Source organism: Lepisma saccharinum, chromosome 13, assembly GCF_977018435.1.
Source record: "Lepisma saccharinum chromosome 13, izLepSacc3.1, whole genome shotgun sequence".
Lineage (NCBI taxonomy): Eukaryota > Metazoa > Arthropoda > Insecta > Zygentoma > Lepismatidae > Lepisma > Lepisma saccharinum.
In genome coordinates this window covers 4,122,353-4,145,567 of record NC_139241.1, presented here as the reverse complement: position 1 = coordinate 4,145,567, position 23,215 = coordinate 4,122,353, and the positions used below count along the sequence as shown (strand labels likewise).

The window sequence follows — 23,215 nt, the reverse complement described above, 5'->3', positions numbered from 1 at the left end:
GGTTAAATGCTATGTTCATGCTCATTAATTGCAAAAATACAAAGCAGAATCCAATTCTTGAATAAATTGCATCAACTACTTGTTTCATACAATAGTGTGAGTAATGAATCTAAATTTTCTAATTTCACTTTCCTGTGATTGCTGCAGCTATACATATTGTGCATTTTACACTTGTATCCCAATTCATTGTTGAAGAAAGGAGCATCATTGTTACCATAAATGTTTCTCTAAAAGTATAAAATTCATAAAACATAATTTTTGTTATATGCAAACATGCAAAGTTAATACAATATTTAGTTATTTAAAATCTTTTAGAATCAGGGAATATAAGCATGAATTATTACAATTAAAAACTGTGGTATATAAGTGTCAATTGAACTAGCCCTATAAAGTAGCTTCTATCTAAGTATCTCCATATATTTTTTTTGTTATCAACTTCCATACTATTCTTTTTTCTAGTTTGTAGATTTTGTAATGTGTAGGAGAGGTTCAAGTTTGCTAGTCAGAGGCTGCAGTTTGTTAACTTGCCAGTTTGAGAATAAGTTGAGCATTTTTAAAATCCATTTCTACAATCATTACAGTAAGCGAGGTGTGCTTGTAAAAATGGAAGTGTGTTTTGTAGAAACTTATTTATTGGTAATATTTATATGTGATGTACTTTAAAATCAATCAAAGACTAACTTGGTCCCAAGCAATTGTTGCTTCGTACGTTTTCTTTTTGGAACATGTGCACACACAAAACTCCGTGGCACAACTTTTCTTTTGGGGTGAAGATCTGCCAAGTGACTTTTCACTGGGTGAAATATGGTCAACCCACCGAATTTGTAGAAGGGAGTTCTCGTATGCACGTGTGAACTGCAGAGCAAATAGTGGTACCGTAGCGTTAGCATTGTAAGCGGGGCAGAAAGATGGGAGTGAGTGAGGCAGGTAGCATTGTCAGTCACTTTCGAGCAGTGTAGAGGGACCTGAATGAGGCAAACACAACACATCAAAAAGGTAAGTATACACTAAGAGAACTTCCTCAAAGACAGTGCAAGAGGATCGCTCTTCTCAAAAAGCTAAATACATTTCTTAAAGCACTGTCGTCATCTCCCAACATGGATGATAAACAGTCTGGAAGATTAAAAGTTTGTTTGAGGAAAGCAAAAGTTGACATTCAAGAAGAATATGCCGAACACTTAAAAATAACATTACGGACACAACACATTGCAGGTCTAGCCCTTGCAGAAAGTGACCATGGGTGAGATGGCTTGCGTCCAATTCTCAGCCAAGTAGGTGAGATGGTACGAGGAACGCCATACACCAATGATGGGCTTAATAGCGCAAAGCTTGTTCCTGTTACATCATGACATAAGAAACAAGAGGTGAAAAAAAGGGCACCTCTCTTCACAGTATTTTGTGTCTCTAAATGCAAGCAGCTGCCCCACTCCACTGCTGCTTACCAGCCTTGAGGTGCAGTGTACACTGCATGGAGCATTTGCTGGCTGGCCTTCGTAACTGCAAATGAGTACCTCAAGCCTGCATTAAGTCCTTTGGCCACTGACCAGATCTGCTACTATTTCCACGACTTTCTAAGCCGGACCAGACTCTAAATTCTGCTCCGGAAACAGCAGCGCTAACCATTCGGCCATGCGACACCCTGTGCTCATGTTCTTTTGAAGAAGAATGTACAATAAAGAAGCTTTCTTACTTGAATTCATAGCACACATACAACTGAGATTTGTTTGTTACGCAGAATTATGCAAGAACTGAAGCTTCTGGTCTACACAGCCAAACTTCTCTATTCTAAAATTCAAGTTTGAGATCAAGTTAGTTTCTTTCTTATTTTAGTGGAACTTGTGTAATATTTATTCATTGCAGGTTTCCAGTAATGCATTATGGTTGATTCTGGTAGTTACAAATAAAACAGTGTTTGTTGTGCTTGTTATGTTGCATCTCTACTAACATTAACAATTTGTGTGTGTTCTGTTAGTTGCATGGCAAGTGTGTGTTGACATATGTGTTGTGTGGTGGTGGTGACACAGGTGTGGTGGTGGTGGTGGTCGTAGCAGGTAGTGGTGGTAATGACGTGCACTGAACGTGAACGGAGAGGAGCATATAAGTGAGAGCTTTTTTTGGTAGTTAGTTTGCATTCACCTATACATAACAAAATGCAATTTCTTCTCCAATGCATTTACTAACCATTGTCTTTAGAGACTCAAGTAGTGAAAAAAGATTGTGCATTCATGCACATCTTATTTGTACTTGGGCGCTGTTTAATTTATTTTCTTTCTGTTCATTTACTGCTGTTACTAACATTGTGGAATTGATACTGTATTCATGTTAACGAACGATTATTCCAAAAGATGTGGAATTGACTAAAACTATTAGCTGATCAATTATACATGACAACTGTGAACATAATTACCAGTTATCAGGTAATTAAATTAGCAATATGATCATTAAAACTTTAATGTATTAAACACTGATATTGTGCTTGTTGCTACTTTGGTGTTGGCTTAACAATCTTGCCATCAAAGGTTCTGGATTGAAGTCACATCCTGGGCATAGGTGTTCCTTTGTGAATGCCCTTTTATCAGCCCCAGCGAACCATCATTCATCCTCATTGTCACAATTAAGATAAACCAAACAGGGCAGAGAAGGGATGAAAAATAAAGAAACACTTAAAAACCTGGGATTCAGGAACGGGAACATGCAGTGTCCCGAACAATCCAGTCCCACTAATCCAAGTGTAATGATGCATAAGCTTAGTAGGAAACAAACACACTCATGTTAAGGAACTGAAGGCAGACAGATATCGTAATATCAGATTATGAAGGAAGTGGGTTACACTCTTCAGACATAATTAAAACTGTTTTACGTTACAGTGCTGTTTCACCCGATGTCTAAAGGTGCAGCAGACGAAATTATGAATGCCTGGTGAATGCATCCTATTTCCTTCAGATACACAGAAAATAAATATACACATATATTAGGTGATCATTTCATGACAGAAAATATTTGATCTTAATTCATCTCCTCATATACATCATATTTAATTTTTTTAGAAAGAGCTAATTTACTTTGTTTTCACTAGATACTTCAGAATTAAGTCTTTTGAGGTGTATTCACTGAATCTATAACAAAAATTTTAACTATATGCTACATCTTGAAAGCTTAAGGACTAGGCCAAACGTCTGAATTGATGTTTATTCCAAATATAAAGTTGGAAATATAAGTTGATGAAATTACAAACTTCACAATTTAAAATTTAATATATTTTTTTTTGCTTTAAAGTACAGTAACTCACATCTAGAAATTCCGTATCCTAAGTAATTTAAATTCTAATAAAATAGAATCTGTACCAAACATATTTATGTTTGATAATTACCATATAATTTTTGCTTTCACACTTGTTCAGAATATTAAATTATTTAGATCTTTAACCACATTTTTCACAATTTGTGAGAATATATTCTCGGATAGCAATTATGTAATACATATTGTTTATTAAAACTCAGTAAGTCACTTACTTATTGGAATGACATTAAAATAAAAACATGGCTCCATTTCGGATATCTGCTACATATTTTGTGGGAAGCTCAAAAAAGTTTTTCACACAAGTGTGAACACAGCGTTATGCCATACCTAAACCTACATCAATAAAGAATTCTAGCTGATAGAGGAGCAGTAAAAAAAATCTTTAAAGAATTTTAAAAAAATAAAAAAATATTTGTTTCTAAATCCCTTCTCCTTCAAACACCAGTCTACTTACTAACTGGAAAATTATTAAAAATCATAACCGTTTAATGTTCTGACACAAATGTGCATAGTATTATAGCATCTTTAATCTTTAACACACATTCTTGTGCATAAGAAAATCATGTTTTTAAGTGTTATGTTTCACATACGAAATAGTCATTATCTGCAAATTCACATCCTTTGTGAATGCTCACTATAATTAAACAATATGGCAGTTATATATTCCAAGTTGGTTTCTGTACTCGCATGAAAGTAATTTTTCATTTCTAAACAATGAGAATGGGGTGAACATTTTAGAAAAGGGCATGTCCAGGTTATATCACCGTCCATGTACATTATATAATTTACTAATACTAATTGAACAATATGAAACTTGAATAAATTCAGACTAAGATAGAGAATTTATTGTAGTTTTGTAGTTCTCAGATAGTAAATGTTATGATATACAAGAAACATTACCTCTGATGGTCACAAGAGCAACATGGACATGCCCAAAGTAGATGGTCAAGAAATCCATGAGATGTAGAATGACACAGCCAATTCAGATAATAATGCTTCCCCCTTAATCAATCGTAAATGAATCACTTTGAACAGGTTACTAGTGATCCTATGAAAATGACAAAAGATAGTTAGCTTTCAATTAAATGCAATCCAACTTCATTTTTAAATTTATTTTTTTGCTTTTGTGAATGTTCTTCATACAGTATTGTACATTCTGTTAAATTTATTTTCACTTTATCATAAACTCTTCCCTGAGTAAAAAAAAATGTTGTCTTCCAGAGGTATACGTATTCTCAATTATCCTGTTTTCTTTTCACACAAGAATAATTTACTATTTTACACAATTATTGCATGTTAGATCTTTCTACATGCAAACGCCGTAACTGAGTGATGTCAAAGTGCTATCATTTACTTCCTAAACAACAAAAAATATTTGTACATAGATTTGGGACTGGACTTTATAGACCCTGGATTAGGCTATTGCTTCAGTTATGATGGCTTCCTTAAAAATATATTTTCAGCATCACTATAAGGCAGTTAGAGAATGACACTCACTGATAGTTATACAGAAAGTTACAAATCATTCACATTTTGGTGTCAAAAATATAACTGCAGTATCCCTGACCAATTAAAAACGTGAAGGAACACTACACAGTGCTCTCAGAACATTAGAGATGTTACAAAAACTGAGTCGGGCTTCTATGAATTCAGTCTCGTTCGAGACAATATTTCAATTTTTTTCCAAAACCAAATTTCTTCCGAACATCTTCCGATACATTAAGCAGATGTCCAGCTGGTTATTTTCATTACATTTTATTTGTGATAATTGCAAAATCGGCCCTTTAGTTGCAATGTTAAACCTATGTTGAGTAGTTGCATATCTATATTCAGAATAACATCCCATTTTCCAAGTGCTCATAGTACCAAAACAAGGCGTGAAACAAATAAGAGTTAGGAGAAATTGTTTGCCTTGATGATCTCTATGTAAAAGTTCGTGTGGCAACATACTATATGCTGTTCATACTTTGTGTTTCAAGACTTGAGATGAGGCCAAAACTTGTCCTTTGAGACTGATATGGAAGTTTATAAACCGAGATTAGACAAAAAACAAGACAGGTCTTTACAAGTCAAAATGGGGCTCAGACATTGCCAAGTCTTGTGATACCATGTCTACAGAACATAAAAATCATCAATTTATTATAGACCAAATGTTCTTATCAACATGTTATGGAATATTATACGCAACATCATCAGGAAATCATTGTTCACTGTGACGACATTTATATCTGTAGAATTGCTGTATCATAGTTTTGCATTTGCATGTGTACCTTATTTTGTTTTGCTTGCTGCTATGGGAGTGCACCTAATGATTATGTAGCAAGTAATTTCCTTGGTTTATCTGCAGCGTGAAAAAGAGAAAGTTGTCTGTATATATATCTAAAGTGGATCTATATGAAGTAGCCATGTACCATGTACAGAAATTCATGACTAGAACTGATGTTTTGAATTTTATTAGCTTCCCATGGGAAGCTCTCTTCAGTATTTTTACTTATTAGCACTGTAGAGAGCTCAATGAACAAATGTTATTTTTAAAGAGGGGAATTGGAATTATTTAATTCTTATTCCATGTATGTAAATTCAGGAATGGTCAAGAAATGCCATGTTGAAACATCAAACGTATATATTTTGTTACATTTCCCATAAGTTAATTTGGCCATGCTTTCTTCTGAATTTCAATAAAGATATTTTATTCCTTTTAAAAGTTTGCAAAATGTCACTATTATTCAATGGGAGTAAGAATAAAGCAACGACAAAAATGTATTTTGTACTTCATATGTGTGTGAGTCTCATAATCTAATAAGATCTTTAAAAAGTTATATGAATATTGACATACATATTTTGTCCCCATTTAGACATAAAGGACATTTGCATATTTAACGAATTCAGCAATACTGAATGTAATAATTTTACTTGGGTTCAAGATCATCAGATAATCAGCCTTCAATTCGCGCAGGCGTCACACGGCATCATACAAGTTGCAGCAGAGAGTAGCATCGCCACGCTTGTATCCTTCCGTAACCGTTCTTCCATGTCAAATTTCACTGAATTGCATCCCTTAGTTTGAAAGTTACAAAGAAAAATCAGGGGCTGAGAGAGTGAAACACTCATTACTTTAATGTGGACATTTGCAATAAATCACGAGGAAATTTGAACTTTTGATGTAAATTTGCAAATGACCTTCTAAACCCTAACTGAATATGGTTTTCCTTCTTCATAGAAACACTGCAGTCTTGTCGTCTCATTTTCCATCAGAGGTTTTGAAAGATAGCAGCAACAGTAAATTTGTGGCAGGAAAAACCTGTCATTTGCAGGAAGGTAACAGAGGCCTGATTTTGTTCCTCTGTCGGTCATTTACACTACCATTTTCATGAAATTGATTTTTCTGTATACTCCAATATTTTATCTGGATAATAACAGGTGCGGCAGTGAAACGGGCGATTTGGCAACCCTGGAAATAGCAAGTTATGTAAGGAATCAGATAACGGGAGTGGTGCCATCTGAACAACAAACCTTTGCCATTGACACTGATATCGGTGTTCAGTCGAGATGCCGTCGTGGACCGGTGAACAACGCACTTTTGCCGTAAAGGCATTTCACAAAAACACTGCGCGGCCACGTAGCTGTCGTTTTTGTGAAACGCCTTTATGGCAAAAGCACGTTGTTCACCGGTCCACGACGCCATCTCGACTGAACACCGATATCCCGTTATCTGATTCCTTACGTAACTTGCTATTTCCAGGGTTGCCAAATCGCCCATTTCACTGCCGCACCTGTTATCTTCCTGGAAAGAAAGTTTCTGGATACAGTCTTAATCAATTCATTTCATTAATCGAAGAAATATGTTGCAACTATTTTCTGAACAAATTATCTTAATTTATGTGCTGTTTATGTTGCAATAGATCTACATATCAACTAGTTTTCCATAATTTCGTCTTTGTGATTCGGATGCACTTTTGGTGGGAAGCTTCTTTGTTATTTAACCTGCTCAAGTGAAATGGTAATAGGAATCCAATCTTTTCTTCAAAATCCATTCTGGAATTATCTATTGTGCAATAGGAGTAAACATATAACAGAGAGAGAAATGCATTGCCTACTTCATATATGAGTCTCATAATCTAATAAGATCATTAAAAAGTTACAAGGATAATAGTTAGATATGCAATTTTCTCTTGTCATTACAGATGTTAGCTCAAGGAATGAAAGATGACAAAAATCCTGCATATATTTTGTTTTTGCTCTTGCCAGGACTTGAACTTTGGTTCTTCATGTTAATCAGATTATTTGCACTTCTGCCCCTTGATCTAACACATTCCTTCCAAAGTGAATATTCCTGGGTTGGCAAAAGTCTATTCTCAAGATTTTTGCCAATAAGCAACATGCCTATATTGAGAACAATAACAACATATTCTCAAATGTCTTGATCCATCTCAAGGGATTTGGTAAGTTGGGAGTATTTTAATGCAGTAATATATTAGATCTATCAAGAAGTAGCATAATAAATGAGGCTTGGGGGAACCTAACCCATTCTTCTCTCCTTCTTCTTCCAGTCCCATTCAGAGAGCCTCCTAAATACAACCCCAAACGAAGGACATCGGGTGGCCCACTGTCCCGTACCCATTCGGACCCCCGATTGGAGCTGCCCCTGGGGACGAAACCCCCGTCCCCTTCTCCCTCGAACCGTTCGCTGCCCCCTTTCAGCTCCGCATCCAGTCTGAGTGAGACTAGCAGCAGTACGCAACCGAGTGTGGAGGACAGTGAAGATGCAGCGACGGCCAGCATTGTGACAGGTAAAGATTAACTATGCGTCCTCTCCTTAAACTTGCATTAGCTGAGCAGATTTTTCATTTCTTAACTACCAGGTGGTCTTAATTAATGTTCCCCTACTCGGAGCCCTCCTGACCCCATTCGAACCATCAGATTATGGTGAAACTTCGTATAGAGACTGGAGATGATGGGGAAGTGAATTCTGATGAAATATAGTTCGAATTTTTGCCACCAGGTGGAAATATGGCGCTAATGTAACAACAAACAACAACTAGAAGTGCGACATGCAAAAATTTATTCTGAGCTGATGCCCATTTTCACCATCAATGTGAATCACCCTTTGGAAGCATAAGACAGTGATCAATTGTCTCACAAAGCATTTCCCAGGATGATGTTCACTCTGATTTAGATTGCAGAGCCACATTTCCACCTGGCGGTGAAAATTTGAACATTTTTTTTCCTGTCAGCATTCTCTTCAACAAGGTCTCCATAGCCTATATAACAAGTTTCTGCACAATCCAATGCTTCGAATTGGCTCCAGAGGACCCTGAGTAGGAAACATTAGTTGTGACAACCTGGTACATGGCAGATGCACACAGCATCAAGCTTTAGCTTTATATTGACAGCCAACAACAGACACACTTGCTCCTCCGAAGACATATTTTCAGTTTTCTTCTGTCGTAAAAACAACTGAAGCCACCATTCCGTCTGTGTAGGAAACCCTATTAGAGAAGAATTTTTGCATTAGAAAACTTTACTTTGTTATTATTTATGCTGATAAATTATACTTATTTTGTTCCAATTGGATAAATAGTTTATTGGTGAATTTATGCAGTACACCCACCACCATCACCAGTGCATCAAACAACACATTGGACCTGGTATGATAAAGAGATATTGTTGACATCATTCTTTATTTTTGCATTCTGAATTTGATTGTCGCCAGTTTTACAGCATGTAATATTGGATGTGATGCTTTCCTCATTGCATACTCTCTGCAAGCTGCTATCTGGCATCTTTCTGTTCGATGCTTCAGTATGCATGAAAGCATTCTGCTACCTGATTCCTAGCACGTGTTCTCCTTTTAAAAATGCAAAAAATAAGAAAAAGTTCATTCCACACACAATTTTTGCTACACACTATTGGTTTTATTTTATTAGATTATTTTTGCACTGTACCGTATTTCACCATATGATCGGCGCACAGTTTTTTCAGTTGAAAAACTGGTTTATAACCTGTCGTCCCATAATCGTTACGTTAGTGTGTCAAGTAACGAAACCATTGATAGTGGTGCATAATCTTCAGACACAGAATATTAAATTGTGTAAATCTATACTTTGCACCACTGGAGTAAATTTTCTCAAGTGTTCTTTTTCAACTATAATGAACAAATAAAAAACAACTAGGGGTGTGTGTGACAGATTTTTTGATCAGGACACCAAATTCTGCAGGACAGGATTTTTTAAAATTTTTTTTTAACCTGATGTTAGGGATGGATAACACTTTTCAAAGAAGTTACAGACACTTACAATGCAGTAAACATCGAGAATTAACCACTTATAAACATGACCATTTGGAAATTCTTAACTGTTCGGGATTCTGAAAGATTGGATATCATTTAATCAAATCGGGATCAGGACAGGAAATTTTTTTCCTGATTCCGGTACCAACTTTTCGGGATCCTGCACACCCCTAATAACAAGTAATGTGTTAACCTTTTCTTGAGACTGGAGAAATGTTCGCTAAACTGTCACGAAGAGCAATTATGTGGTGAAATACAGTAATTCTAAATGCACTAGAAGCTAAACTTATTTTTTTCCTTTATATTTCTTTTTGGAATGTTAATTTTAAAAAGGCGAAAAAGATTTTGTCTTTTTGTTTCTGCACTCGCTCTGAGTTGTAAGCTAGACTCTGGGCACATTTGAAATTGTGTGCTGTAGCTTGTCTTCTTGGTGGGACAACTCCCCGTGAATGGGAGGAAGATCAGAAAAAGCAAGTGAAGTAGTCTGGTCTTTGTGTCTTCCAGACAAAAGTTTGGATACAAGCGACATCATCAGCGATAGCTCGGGCGTGTGTACGTCGAACAGTGGCAGTGCCGGCAGCTATGACACCAATCAAAGTGATAATGCTGTGATTTTGCCTGGGATGACGGTTGTTTGCCTGGAGAATTACAACAGAAACATTTCAGGCCACTTAAGGATATCACAGGGAGATATCATTGAAGGTACGTAGGATAATATATATTTCATGTGTAATGTTTGAAGAACATGAGGTGCCGATGACTGTCATTTGTTCAAATTACTCTCAGATCCTTAATTATTATACATGTTGAACCAATTATTATGCAAATATATGCAAAGATATTCACGTAAATTATAGCAAGGTCAACCTATCTTCAATCCATTCTTGTATCTGTGTTAAATATATAGAATGTCTGCACAGGACCAAATAATTTTTATTAGTTCTCTGAATGTTAGTGACAATGGTTCTGCATTAACACGCAATGTTAATTGGACATTATCCATTGTCTAGTGCTTTAAACTAATCTTATTCTAACACTTCGTTTCAACAGAACTCCTCTTCTCCCATCTTCAGATGAAATTTATTTTGCCCCTGGCGGGAATCGAGCCTACAACAGTCCTGTGAGCTTTAACCAATTACACCGTGGTGCTCCCCAGAATTCTGTAGTAATTTTTGCTCCATTTATGCTATTATTTCTAATTTTTGAGAAGTTAAATTGTTAAAATGTGCTTAAATTCTACATTGGGATGACTTATTGGGTTTTGGAATTGGTGTAGAATTCAAGTCCGTGGTCATCTCTCCCAAAAAAATTACAAATAGTAGCGCAAATGGAGCAAGAATTAGTAACAAATTCTGGGGGGCACTGTGGAATAATTCGTTAAAACACCGGATTTGTAGTAAACTGACAGGTCTGTTGTAGGCTTGATTCCCACCATCGCCAAAAGGAATTTCACCTGAAGAATGAGTATAGTTTAAAGCACTAGTCAATGGATAATGTCCAATTAACATTGCATGCTAGAATTTATACTGGTGAGAAGTATTATAATATAACTGTAGCTCAGAGAATGTTCCGGATTCACACCTTTTTCTAAGCAGGGCAAACAAAAGAAGGTACGTATAATTCGTATCATTCTAATGAATGATGGGATCGAACCTGCCACTCCCAATGGGTGATGTAGCTAATCATCATTCATCCTGATAAATGATGAGAGCACTTGTCATAACAATAAGTTAAATGCTTGGCAGCAAAAGATGTAACTGAAATAAAATACCTTAAACAACTAGAAATGACAAATAGTCACTCGTTGGATTTTAGAACCTTGAACCCGAATCATACATGGTAAGGATTAGGATAAATACCTGTCTAGACTTAGAAGAATGATGATGAAGTTAATATCGAAGAGTAGTATGAAACTATCCAGGCTTTCAGTTAGTTTCTCCAGGCTTCTTAGTTAGTTTCGCTCAGTCAGGGTAACAACTCTCCTTCCCTACTCTTCAAGACCTGTTCCCTGTTTTCAACCAAATCGAAAAGTGAGTCCTCTGCCAGTCTGTCCGCTCCTCTAAATCCCAGTCAGAGGAGACTTCTTGTACGCTGATAGGTGAGTTTTTACCTTCCTATTATTGTAAACAGCTTACTCCTTGTTTACTTGTTGTAAACCTTGTAGCCTCAATACATCAGGAAGTGGAAGTCTGCTTAACACTCAGCTGTGCATAATTCAAATACCTGAGAGGAGTGGACAACTAGAGTAAACAAGTGAAAGAACCTTGATGAATAGAAGCTTCTAGAGAAAGTTAAAATACAAGAAAGAATAATCCTATGGATTGATACGAATTTGTAAGTCTAACATGCTTAGTTTCTGAGATATTAAAATCCAACTACAAATTTCAGTATGAAAAAGACCTTGGTATAGAAGGGGGGTTCTGTGGGAGTACAACTCTGGACGTCCAGTTTTAAATCATGCTTCGAAGAGGGACACAAAAAGGGAGGGGGATGCTTTGATAAGGTCAAAAAAGAGGAGAAAGTGAGATATTTGAAATTTGATACAAAAATAACTATCTGTCATAACTTTCCCCAAAAGTGATAAGTGAAAGTGTATATATGGAGACTTCACAATCTCGGTAACCCCAGGCCTACATGCAGGGTGCGAAATCATATAAGACTGGTGGGGGGGAAAAATATCTTAAACTACAAACCCCCCTCCCCACAAACATACATATAAATTATATGATATACATATTTATAATGTTATTGAAAGTAAAAATAAATTACTAAATTAAAAATATATTATTATTATTATTAATTACCCAAAAATAAATAAATTTGTTACTTTAAATGTATCAGCTATTATAAAGTAGCAAACTACGTGCTTTAGTAACTGGTTAAAGATGTTAATAAATTATGAAATAGTTTAAGTGGTTTTATTATGTGTAAGTTTTTATAAAGTTTTTGCTTTATGTTACTATAAATCAATTAGATTTCATAGATATTATTGTTTTGCATTCTTGTTTTACTTTTATTGTGCGTATTGATGTAGATTTGTTAATGACCTCTTGAGAGAGATAAAGCATTGAAGAGTAACAACTACACTAATCTGTGTTTGTATTCGATATTATTCTTAGTACAGTATATTTGAAATTAAAAGTAATTGTGTATCTTTTGTTTGTTGTAACAAAAACTCCCCCCCCCCTCCCCGAAATTTTTGGTGGGGTGATTTATGAGGCCAAGATTGTTGGTGGGGGAAAATTCCCCCCAGGATTTCGCACCCTGCCAACATGCATAGATCCAGGTTTACTGGGAATTGAGGCTAATACCACAGAAGCAGTCCCAGCATTTAAGGATTGATCGTTATCAAGTCCCCTCCCCCCATATTTCAGCACTCAATTGAATGTATAAAATTAGGTCTACGTTGTAGTTGTTTGAAAGGGAAATATAGATGTTTTTACTTTTTCAACATACCAATCCTGGAGAACAAGTGATTAGAAATTTCCTTCAATTGTATGTAATTCCTAACAAGAATCTGCTGGACGAGGTACAAGGAATTGCAAAAGCGTTTGCAATGCGTTAATGCATAAAGAAATCTCTTTCAGTTACTGGTGCAACAGACAGTGGACTTCTGGAGGGAAAACTGCGAGGACAGACTGGTTTGTTTCCACCGCACTGTGTCCAGGAAGTTCGATTACGACAGGGCTCGCTGCAACCACCAAGAGTTCAAGGCAGAAGGGAAGCCACGTTCAAACATTTCGCAACAGCTCCTCGCTTGAAAAAACCGTAAGTACAGTCTGTTGTAGGCACAGTTCGTTCCCTAGTCTCAATTTCTTTGCATCGTATATATTGTTCAGAGTGCTACAGAGGGACCACAGGGAAAAGGACCTGCACAGAACCGCGTGTCCTGTGCAAGAAATGGAGGGGTGGAGTGGAGCAGGCTTCCTTATGGCCTGAGTTGAACGGAAGTAGGGGAACATGTACGAAGGTTGTTTTGTTTGTGGTCGCTCTCTAAGCTAGTTTACATTTTGAATTAGCACTTTAGAGGTGTGTGCACGTGCGGTATTTTATTTTAACAATACAAGTTAGAGGAAGAAACCATAATATTCATGTTATTTAATTAAATATTTCAGTGCTATTTGCTCATGTCATCAAGAGATGAAATACCTCACAATATGAAATGTAAATTTCATGTGATATTTGGATAATCAAATCATTTATCAACTGTTCTATTGGTCTATGCAATTTCTCCAAGGCTGATATGGTATTCAATTTATCATAAAATTGAGTAAAATTTGAATCTTTGAGATGCCTGTGTGTTTTGTAAATGCATTTCTCCTCTCACATTTCCTGATAGTTTTCTATTTCTTACGCAAGTTGGCGAGTTCTCCATAGAAATTCTTGCCTTAATTTGTACTTTATATTTTCTGTCCTCCTCTCGGACTGTATCTCTCAACATTCTGAACATATAATCAACGTGTATCATCATTTATCTCTGCTGCTGAACATAACTTCTGAGATTTTAATCATATAAGCGTAAATATGTATACAAGAAGCGTGATTCTGCATGCAATGCTTGCTCACAGCTCCACATTCGGTTATCAGAAGGTGGTTTCTGAAACTAGCAGGCCTCTAGTACACCCACACAGTCAGGCTAGAAACAACAGGCAAACAACAACATTTACGCAGTATCAATCAAAACATTAGTTCAAGACTTATTAACATTAAAGTGATCCTGAAAATTATTAGTCTTTATCCATAAACAACCAACATCTTTTAATGACAGGGTGTCCAGAAATTCTTGCCTTTTTCATGACTTTTTCTTGTCCTTTCTTTCCTTTTTCTTAACATTTATTTAATTCTCCCCCTACTTAGGTATAGTTGCAAAATTAAGAAAATTAATGTTTTTTTATTCAGTGAAAAACCTCTACCACAAGGCCGGTTAAGATGAAAACTGATACTGTACTTTAACAAGAGATTTAGACTTGCTTTAATTATTAATGCATGTAACAATTAACGCTTCAGACTTCATCCTGGATGAGGAAAGGCCACATTACTTTATTTAATATTTTTCAAAGCTTCATGCATGCAAGAATGTAATTGCTAAGAAACAAATTGAACGAATCTTAACCACAACTCAATACAATTTTAGATTTCCAAATATTCAATTGTATCAAATCCTGGTACAGGTACTCCTATATAACAATGTAAATTCACTATACTGTAAAAAAAAATTAGCAAAAATTCTGCACCACCAGCAGAATTATTTGACTGGGAGTTCCAGCACTGATTATTTTGTGATTTGTATAAATAATTTGTATAATTTGTATAAATCCCCCCCCCCCCTTGATGAAATCCTGCGTACGCTACTGCTGTTAAGTGACAACCTGTGTGTGTAATATATTATAGTATATATATATATAGTCATAGCTACGTGGGTAATGAGCAAGTATAAAACAAAAAAAATGTGTTTGCACATACATAGTTCCCAAAAATATTACTTATATTACACAAAAATGCTGCTTTAGTGTTATGATTTTGCATGATCCTAATGTTAGTGTCTGAGCATGCAGTGTAATTTCATTTCACTTTCCCTGAGCCTCAATCGGGAATGTACGAGGGAAAGTCAAAAAGTAAGTTGCACTTAACCATAACATTTTGTCGGAAAGAGATATTTTGATGAATGTGGTTGGTAACACTACTCACAGTGCCCTTGAAAAGGTGGAGTAAGGGTTGCACCGTGGCTGTTAGGGATCAGACGTTTTCAGTGGGCAAAAAGATTTAACCCTACTGAGATTTTAAACCAGATGATTGCAATATGGTGTGTGCTGTTCGAAAATGGTCATACAGATATTGAGGACGATTACCTGCAACGAAGGCAGTCAATTGTGATGACAAGGGCAATGTTGAATGTTTTAATGAACTGATTTATAGTTCAGTCCTCGTGTCCTGTGATTTTCATGTTTTTCGGCCTATGGAAGAAGAACTTGCAAAGCGGCGATACCTGCAAAGCAAGAATATTTTATCAAAAGTTGGATGGAAATTCTTTGAAGAAGGTATAGAGAAACTCATGTCATGCTATGACAAATGTTTGAACAGACTTTGGGATTATGTAGAAATGTAGTTTAAGTAGTGTGCGTTCATGAAAACTGCCCTCAATATTCCATATGCTATTTCTTTCATGCAAGTGCAACAAACTTTTTGACTGTCCCTCGTGAAAAAGAAAATATGAAAGTGCATGCAGTGTGACATGTATGACGGAAACAACCTCTCCTTATGTGTTCTCTTATTTACATGCCTCATAGCAAAACCATCAGGAAGTAAGTATACAGTTTTATTTTTCCTCTGCTCATGGTTTAATTTATTTGCATATTAACCTGGCTAAGTGTAATCCCAGTGTTAATTGTGCACAAATGCTAACGCTGTAGCGGCACTTGACATGGTGTGATTTGAAAGATATTTTGTTAACATATTCTCACAGTTATATTTAACATAATAGAAGTTACATGCCTTTGCAGATTATGAATAGAGTCGCATATTTATGGTGAACAAAACATCAAGATTTTGGTACAAAAACATAAAAAAGCATTATGGTGTTAAATGGTGAATACTGGAACCTCGATTTTTATGTTTTTCCAGAGACTAAGGTTGAAAAAAACACAAAAAACAACAACTTAAAATGTAAAATCAGGGTTCCATTGTATAACACTAAATTTTTATTTAAAACTGTACATATTACACAAAATAAACTTTTAACTTCTAATCAAGGGTGCCCACAGGGGTGTGGGGCAGAGGGGACACTTGCCCCCTCCCAAGATTTCTGGAAATAGTGTAATTCGAGAGGTGAAATTGTAGTGATATTTTATAACAAAAATATTGTTTTCTGTGACAGGCTGCAAGTTACAGCAACTATTATTATTAATAATATTCATTTGCGGCGATTAGTAGTGGGGGGTGGGGCAGTTGCCCCCCACTCTTAGCCACTTTTCTCCCCGCATTATGCTAAACCTTATCTACCAATGGAAAGTAAACTGTTCTTGCCCCCCCCCCCCAGTTTCGGAACCCAATTGTTGGCATTGTTGTTGTTATTTGAAATAGGGTTACATTTAAGCTTACAGTCTATTTTACACTGATTATCTAACTATAGAAAACTGCTTTGCTCCGACATGAATTCATATGTTAAATATACAGCTATGCAAATTGTGTATAGATGGGTAATACAGAATATGGAAATTACAAATGTGTGTAATTTAAAAAACAATATAAGAGGTAGTAGTAGTAATAAAAGTAATAGTAACAACAAAAACAATAATAATAGCATTACTACTACTACTATGACTAGTAATGACAATGATGATAAAAGTTTCTATGACTGCCCCCCCCCCTCCTGCAGGTCCCCTTGCTTCTAACAGCACATTTATGCAGTTATCACAGTATTAATGTTATCCCTGTGTAAAGAAGCCCTTTTTGCCTCTCAAATATTTACAGCAGAATTAATCAATTTCCCTTGATTCGCATAACTCGAAGGATAATTCAAACTTCAGAATGTGTGCATTGGTGAATCAAGTTTAAATTTCGCATCTTGCAGTTCACTTCGAATCATTTTCGTGACAAGACATGGTAAATGCACCTCACACGTTTCAAAAACATGAGAAATGAACATTACATTGTCTTATTTGACAATGCATGCATGCCCCTAATGCCTACATATGCATGCCTCTAATTATGAAGCACATAATTGGCACTAATTTCTGCTCAAAAAACCTTTTCAAAAATTTATGAGAACTTATATTCAATTGGATATTAAGAAAAATAGAAAATAGGCATGAAATTATCAACTCGATTGTAATGTTTAAAGTATTCATTTGCATGCATTTTAAATATTGGTATAGAATTACACACCAAAAATTGGATAACATGACAAATAGTACTATCAAAGAAACCAACAGTGTAATTTGACCTTAAGTGGACACAGGCATGAAAACTGAAACTGCATACATCGTGTATGCACAGATAAATGCATGCATGTTGACTTTGGCTAATCGCAAGGATGATACATGGTCTGTTAGGAAAGTAATGAGACTGGCAACACTGTGCACGAACCGGCAACGCTGCTGCCCCCACCTTCACACGGCAGGTAGGTGAACGCTTGCCGTTGACTCAGTACAAGTTTCAACTTGCTACAGTTGCTACACGATTGTTGAGAGCGTCTGACGTGAAGTTGTGTTTGTGAGGTGCGTACGAAAATAGACTGGCAAAAGTTTGATCAACGTTGTGCCATCAAATTATGTGTTAAGCTTGGCGAATCCGCTACTGTGACTTATGAAAAGTTACAAAGGGCTTATGGAGAACATGCACTATCTAGGGCACAAGGGTTGAGATGGCACAAGTCCTTTTTAGAAGGCCGAGAACAAGTGGAAGAACAACCTCGTGCGGGAAGACCTTCAACCTCAAAAACGGATGACAATGTGGAAAGAGTGAGGTCTCTTGTGAGGTCAGATCGTCGATTAACGGTGAGAATGATCAGTGGTGAGTTAAATTTGAACGTGTTTATTGAGTTTATTGAGCAATTTTCACACCGATAATACCCCTGGGGGCATTGGTGCATGTACATTACAAAAGACATGTTGACATCGCACATATATATATCTATACATCAATTTGGCAATTTTTTAATAATAATATAACATAATATAATAGTAAAACACACAATGACAAATTATTTGTTGAAGTGAACTAGTGCTGTAAAAGTACATGTTATATAGTGTATACAATCTAAATTTATTTTATAAAGTTAGTTAATTCTTGAAATTCTTGAACTGAATATAATGTGTATTCCAATAACAATTTTTTCACTTTACTTTTAAAGATTGTGGTTCTCTCAAAATTTTTGTAACTTTTTGGTAATATATTGTATAACTGGATGCCTGAGTAAAAAGGTCCTGTTTGGAATGCAGTTAGCCGCACTTTGGGAATGTGGAAGTTATCTTTTTGTCTGGTATTGTAATCGTGAGTGTCTATGTTCCTTGGATAGTTCGATTTTGTTTCGTGTATGAAAGTAAGTGTTTCAAGTATGTACAGACTTGGAAGTGTTAATATACGTAATTTTTTGAAAAGCGGTTTACATGTATCAGTTTTATGTGCATTTGCCAAAATACGCAATGCTCTTTTTTGAATTTTAAAAATCCTCTGCGATTGAGCCGAGTTTCCCCAAAATTGGATACCGTACCTCAAAATACTTTCGAAGTTTGAGAAATAGATATTTAGCAAACATACTGTATTGAAACTATTTTTTAAGGTTCTTAATTGGTAACATACGGTGTTTAGCCTCTTGCATAAATGATCTATGTGAACTTTCCAGTTTAGACACTCGTCTAGAAATATTCCAAGAAATTTTGTATTGTTAGTAGCTGTTATAACGGCATGCCCTACTGTGAAATTATATTGCTTAATAGAAGACTTTTTGGCTCTAGATACACCAAATTTTATTATATTAGTTTTCTCGTTGTTCATAGAAAGTTTGTTTGCTGAAAACCAGCTTTGTAGTTCAGTAAGAGCTTCTTCCGTTTTTTGAATTAATGTTACATCGTTAACAGAATCTACCAAAGCCGTAGTATCATCAGCGAAAAGAGTAATTTGGGCGGTATCAACATTTGCTGGAAGGTCATTTATGAACAATAAAAACAACAGGGGTCCTAGTATCGATCCTTGGGGGATTCCAATAACCACATCTTTCAATTCGGAGTAATATGTTGTTTGCGTCCCATTATTGGATATGCTATTTATTGCAACGCTCTGTTTTCTATTCGATAAATAGGATTCTATTAATTTGTTTGATACACCGCGGATTCCGTAGTATTTTAATTTCTCTAGTAGTAAGTGATGATTCACACAGTCAAACGCTTTTGATAAATCACAAAAAATTGCAACAACAGAATACGTTTTGTTTATGGCGGAAAGAATATTATCAATTACATCAAAAATGGCATTTTTTGTTGTTTTCGATTTCACAAACCCATTTTGTTGCTTTGTGAGTATCTTTTTATCTTCTGCATACTTTATTATCCTATTATAGATTAATTTTTCGAAAATTTTTGAAAAAATTGACAATAAGGAAATTGGTCTGTAGTTTTCAATTTTTATTTTATTTCCTTTCTTATACAAGGGTATTACTTTTGATATTTTTAGACAATCTGGGAAGCTGCCATTTTCCATACACTCGTTAATTAATTTAGCCAAGGGCTCCTTAATGTACGTGCAAACCTCTTTGATCACGTTAATCGGCATTGAATCTAGCCCTGTTGACTTTTTGTTTTTCATATTTCGAATTATGTTGGAAATTTCTTCGTCTGTAGTAGGGGTCATATAAAAAGAATGCGTGAAAGATCTTTTGACGTTATTTAACTTTTCTTTGTATGTGTCCGTTACGCTGATGTTACGTTGCAGGTTAAGTGCTACATTAACAAAATAATTATTAAAAGTATTAGCTATTTTTTGCGGATCTGTCTCTATTACATTACCTGTTTCTAATATGATATCTTGATTCGTGTTCGTTTTTTTACCTGTAATATGATTAACTATTTTCCATAGTTCTGCAGTTTTGTTTTCTGAATTATTCAACTTTTTATCAACATATAATTGTTTGCAATGTTTTAATGTTTTCTTGTAATTTTTGTTGAACTGTTTGTAATGATCTTTAAGGGTAGGGCTGTTTGCATATTTACTCTGTTTATGCAATGATCGCTTTAATTTGCTAAGATTTTTAATTTCCTTGGTTATCCATAGGCAATTGTTTTTGTTGTGAACTCGTGCTTTTTTTATGGGAAAACATTTATTAAAATGGTATCTTACAGTATCAAGAAATTTTTCGAATTTCTCGTTTACGTGTACAGCCATATTGTTTATAAAATCCCATGTTTCTGATTTAAGCGCTTTTCTGAATTTTGAAATGTTCTCATCATTGTTTGTGGGTCTGACAAATCTGAATTTTGCGCGTGGTTTATGATTTCGCTTGTCTTCTATTACGTTTAACTTAATAAGCTGAGAATCATGGTCAGAAAAACCTATGCAAGTTTCTACTGAATATTTATTAACGTTTATATTGGTAAAAATATTGTCTATTGTACTTTTTGTTTTTTTGGTGATTCTAGTTGGAGTTGTAATTGTATGAAACAGACCAAAAGAGTTCATTACATCCAGAAAACTATTTTTTTCTGCAGTGTCTTTAGCTACATCAATGTTAAAATCTCCACAAACAACAATATTCTTTTTGGAGCTTTTTGTTACGAGATTTAGTAATAATGTTAACTTATTTAAGAAGACATCCATGTTTCCACTAGGCGTTCTATATATTGATATTATGCATAAGTTGTAAATAGCTATTTCAATTGCTGTGCATTCGAAGTCTTGTTCTACAGAGAACTCAACAGCTTGTTTTATTTCAACTACGTTACTTTTAAGTTCATTCTGAGTGAAAATTAAAGACCCGCCTCTTATTATATTTTGCCTACTGTAACTAGATGCAATACATAAATTATCAATATAATTAAACTTTGTTTCATCTTTCGCTAACCAGTGTTCAGTGCAACAAAAAATAGTAATTTCATTGTTGTTTTCTTTTTGTTCCTCGAAAAATATATCTATCTCTGACGCTTTTGATATCAAACCTTGAACGTTGCTATGAAATATGGTGATAGTTTCTAATGCTAGGTCACTGCTCGACGGATTCTTACCTCCCCTTTGACCCGATCTCCCACTCCACAGGACTCACTTGTTTCGGTTCCTCAGCTGCATCCTGGAATCCTCGCAGTTCGATAGCCGGGGGTGACGTGGTGTTGGGGTGGGGATAGCAGCAGACACTCGTGATTCACGTTCGACACTTATATTCTCATTCACAGATGCATTTCCAGGAATTTCCTGCATTGCCATATTTCTTTCAACGGAACGCGATCTTGCATATTCTTCGCACTGTTGCAAGGAATAACGCACACCGTTAACGACGAGATGATCGTAACGAAGGAACGCACCGTCAACGCACTTCCTGGCTTCTTCGAGATGAGGTTTTAGCTCGTTTCTAATCTGACGCACACGATCAGAGTAATGCTCCGAAACTGCTACACCGCACTGTTTGAAACTTTTAGATTTCATCAGTATTTTCGTCCCGTACCATCCATGGAATTTTAACACAAGATTTGGACATGAGAAAAGTGTGCCCCAAGATTGTTCCAAAGAACCTCACGCGTGAGCAGAAAACCCATCGGACGGATGTGTGTCTTGATCTTCTGGACCGCCTTGACGGGGAGCCAGAATTCTTCAGTTGCGTGATCACAGGTGATGAATCATAAATCATCTCGGTCCCCTTGCTCGAAAACCACTTGAAAGGATGCCATTTTGATACTTTGGATAATATCCAGAAGAGTGTAACCGACGAGCTAAAAGGTATTCCAGCACTGCTACGAACACTGGAAACAACGCCTACATCGTTGTGTAGCTGCCCAAGGGAACTATTTGGAAGGGGATAACCTTGATTTGTAAAAATAATAAAATTCATCGTTTACAGAAAATCAGTCTCATTACTTTCCTAACAGACCACGTATGATGGAATTTATGAAGGGACACTCACAAAGAACAAACATGCCCAGGCTGGGATTTGAACCTGGGACAAGTACAAAAACAAACCCCCAGCAATACTGACTTACCGATGATAAAAATATTGTCGTTTATGCTGTCCCATGTGTGCGTACATAAACTCAGCGTGTGCATGAGCAATATCGCAATCACTGCATTATTTACTTGACATGGCAAACAAGACATTACTCATGACTAGGGCTCGGAAGTTGAAGACCTATAAATTGCCAAAAAAGGACATAAAAATATAATAAAAAACCTAAAAACAGAAAAAAAGAACGTATAAATGTGATCCAAATTAATTAATAACTTCATTTTTAATTACATATTTAATGAATAAAGAAAAGACAAAATTCTGGTGGTATGGAACACACAGTGCAAAAAAACTATATGAATTAAATGCATCTTCTTTCAGACATTATATATTTTTTAGATTAACATAATTTGCAAAATCATATTTGACCTAACCACACTAGGGTTACAGAAGAAGGTGAAGTTGAAAAAAAAAAGCTTTTAAGACCTAAAAAAAGGCTAAAAAAGGGACCAATAAGCCAAAAAAGGCAAAAAAGGGCAAATAAAACCCACCTTTTTCTGGCCTACAATGACCCAAAATGAACATATATATCTTGTTGCGCCTCGTCTTCGGACACTAGGAAAAAAAAGGATTTTTCCTCAACTTCCGAGCCCTACTCATGATGTACAAATTGTCCAAATAGACCACTGTTGGTCGCATGCAAAAAATGATTGACTCCTTTCGCATCCTTCTTACAGCTATGCAGAGCCACGCACGGTCGTGCTTCACAAGGGAAAGAAAGGCTTCGGCTTTGTGCTGCGGGGAGCGAAGGCCACATCCCCTCTCATGGAGCTGCAACCATCGGATCGCTGCCCTGCCCTTCAGTACCTGGATGACGTTGACGTGGGGGGTGTGGCTGATATGGCGGGGCTCAAGAAAGGAGACTATCTTCTTGCTGTAAGTAGCCTGTTCATGTTCATGCTGTTCTGACGTTATTGTGAGAA

General features: G+C 35.9%; 1 protein-coding gene across 7 annotated transcripts in view; it reads left to right on the top strand.

Annotated features, from left to right (window-relative positions):
• Prosap (SH3 and multiple ankyrin repeat domains prosap) overlaps positions 1-23,215 on the top strand; it is a 363,699-nt gene that overhangs the window by 323,896 nt on the left and 16,588 nt on the right. For 5 of the 7 annotated variants that reach the window (XM_083133802.1, XM_083133803.1, XM_083133807.1 and 2 more), the window contains 4 exons: positions 7,851-8,090; positions 10,073-10,291; positions 13,177-13,357; positions 22,970-23,168. In XM_083133802.1, the coding sequence (XP_082989928.1) occupies positions 7,851-8,090; positions 10,073-10,291; positions 13,177-13,357; positions 22,970-23,168 (839 nt within the window). The remainder of the gene's footprint in view (positions 1-7,850; positions 8,091-10,072; positions 10,292-13,176; positions 13,358-22,969; positions 23,169-23,215) is intronic. The other 2 variants (XM_083133805.1, XM_083133804.1) reach the window with 1 other exon arrangement.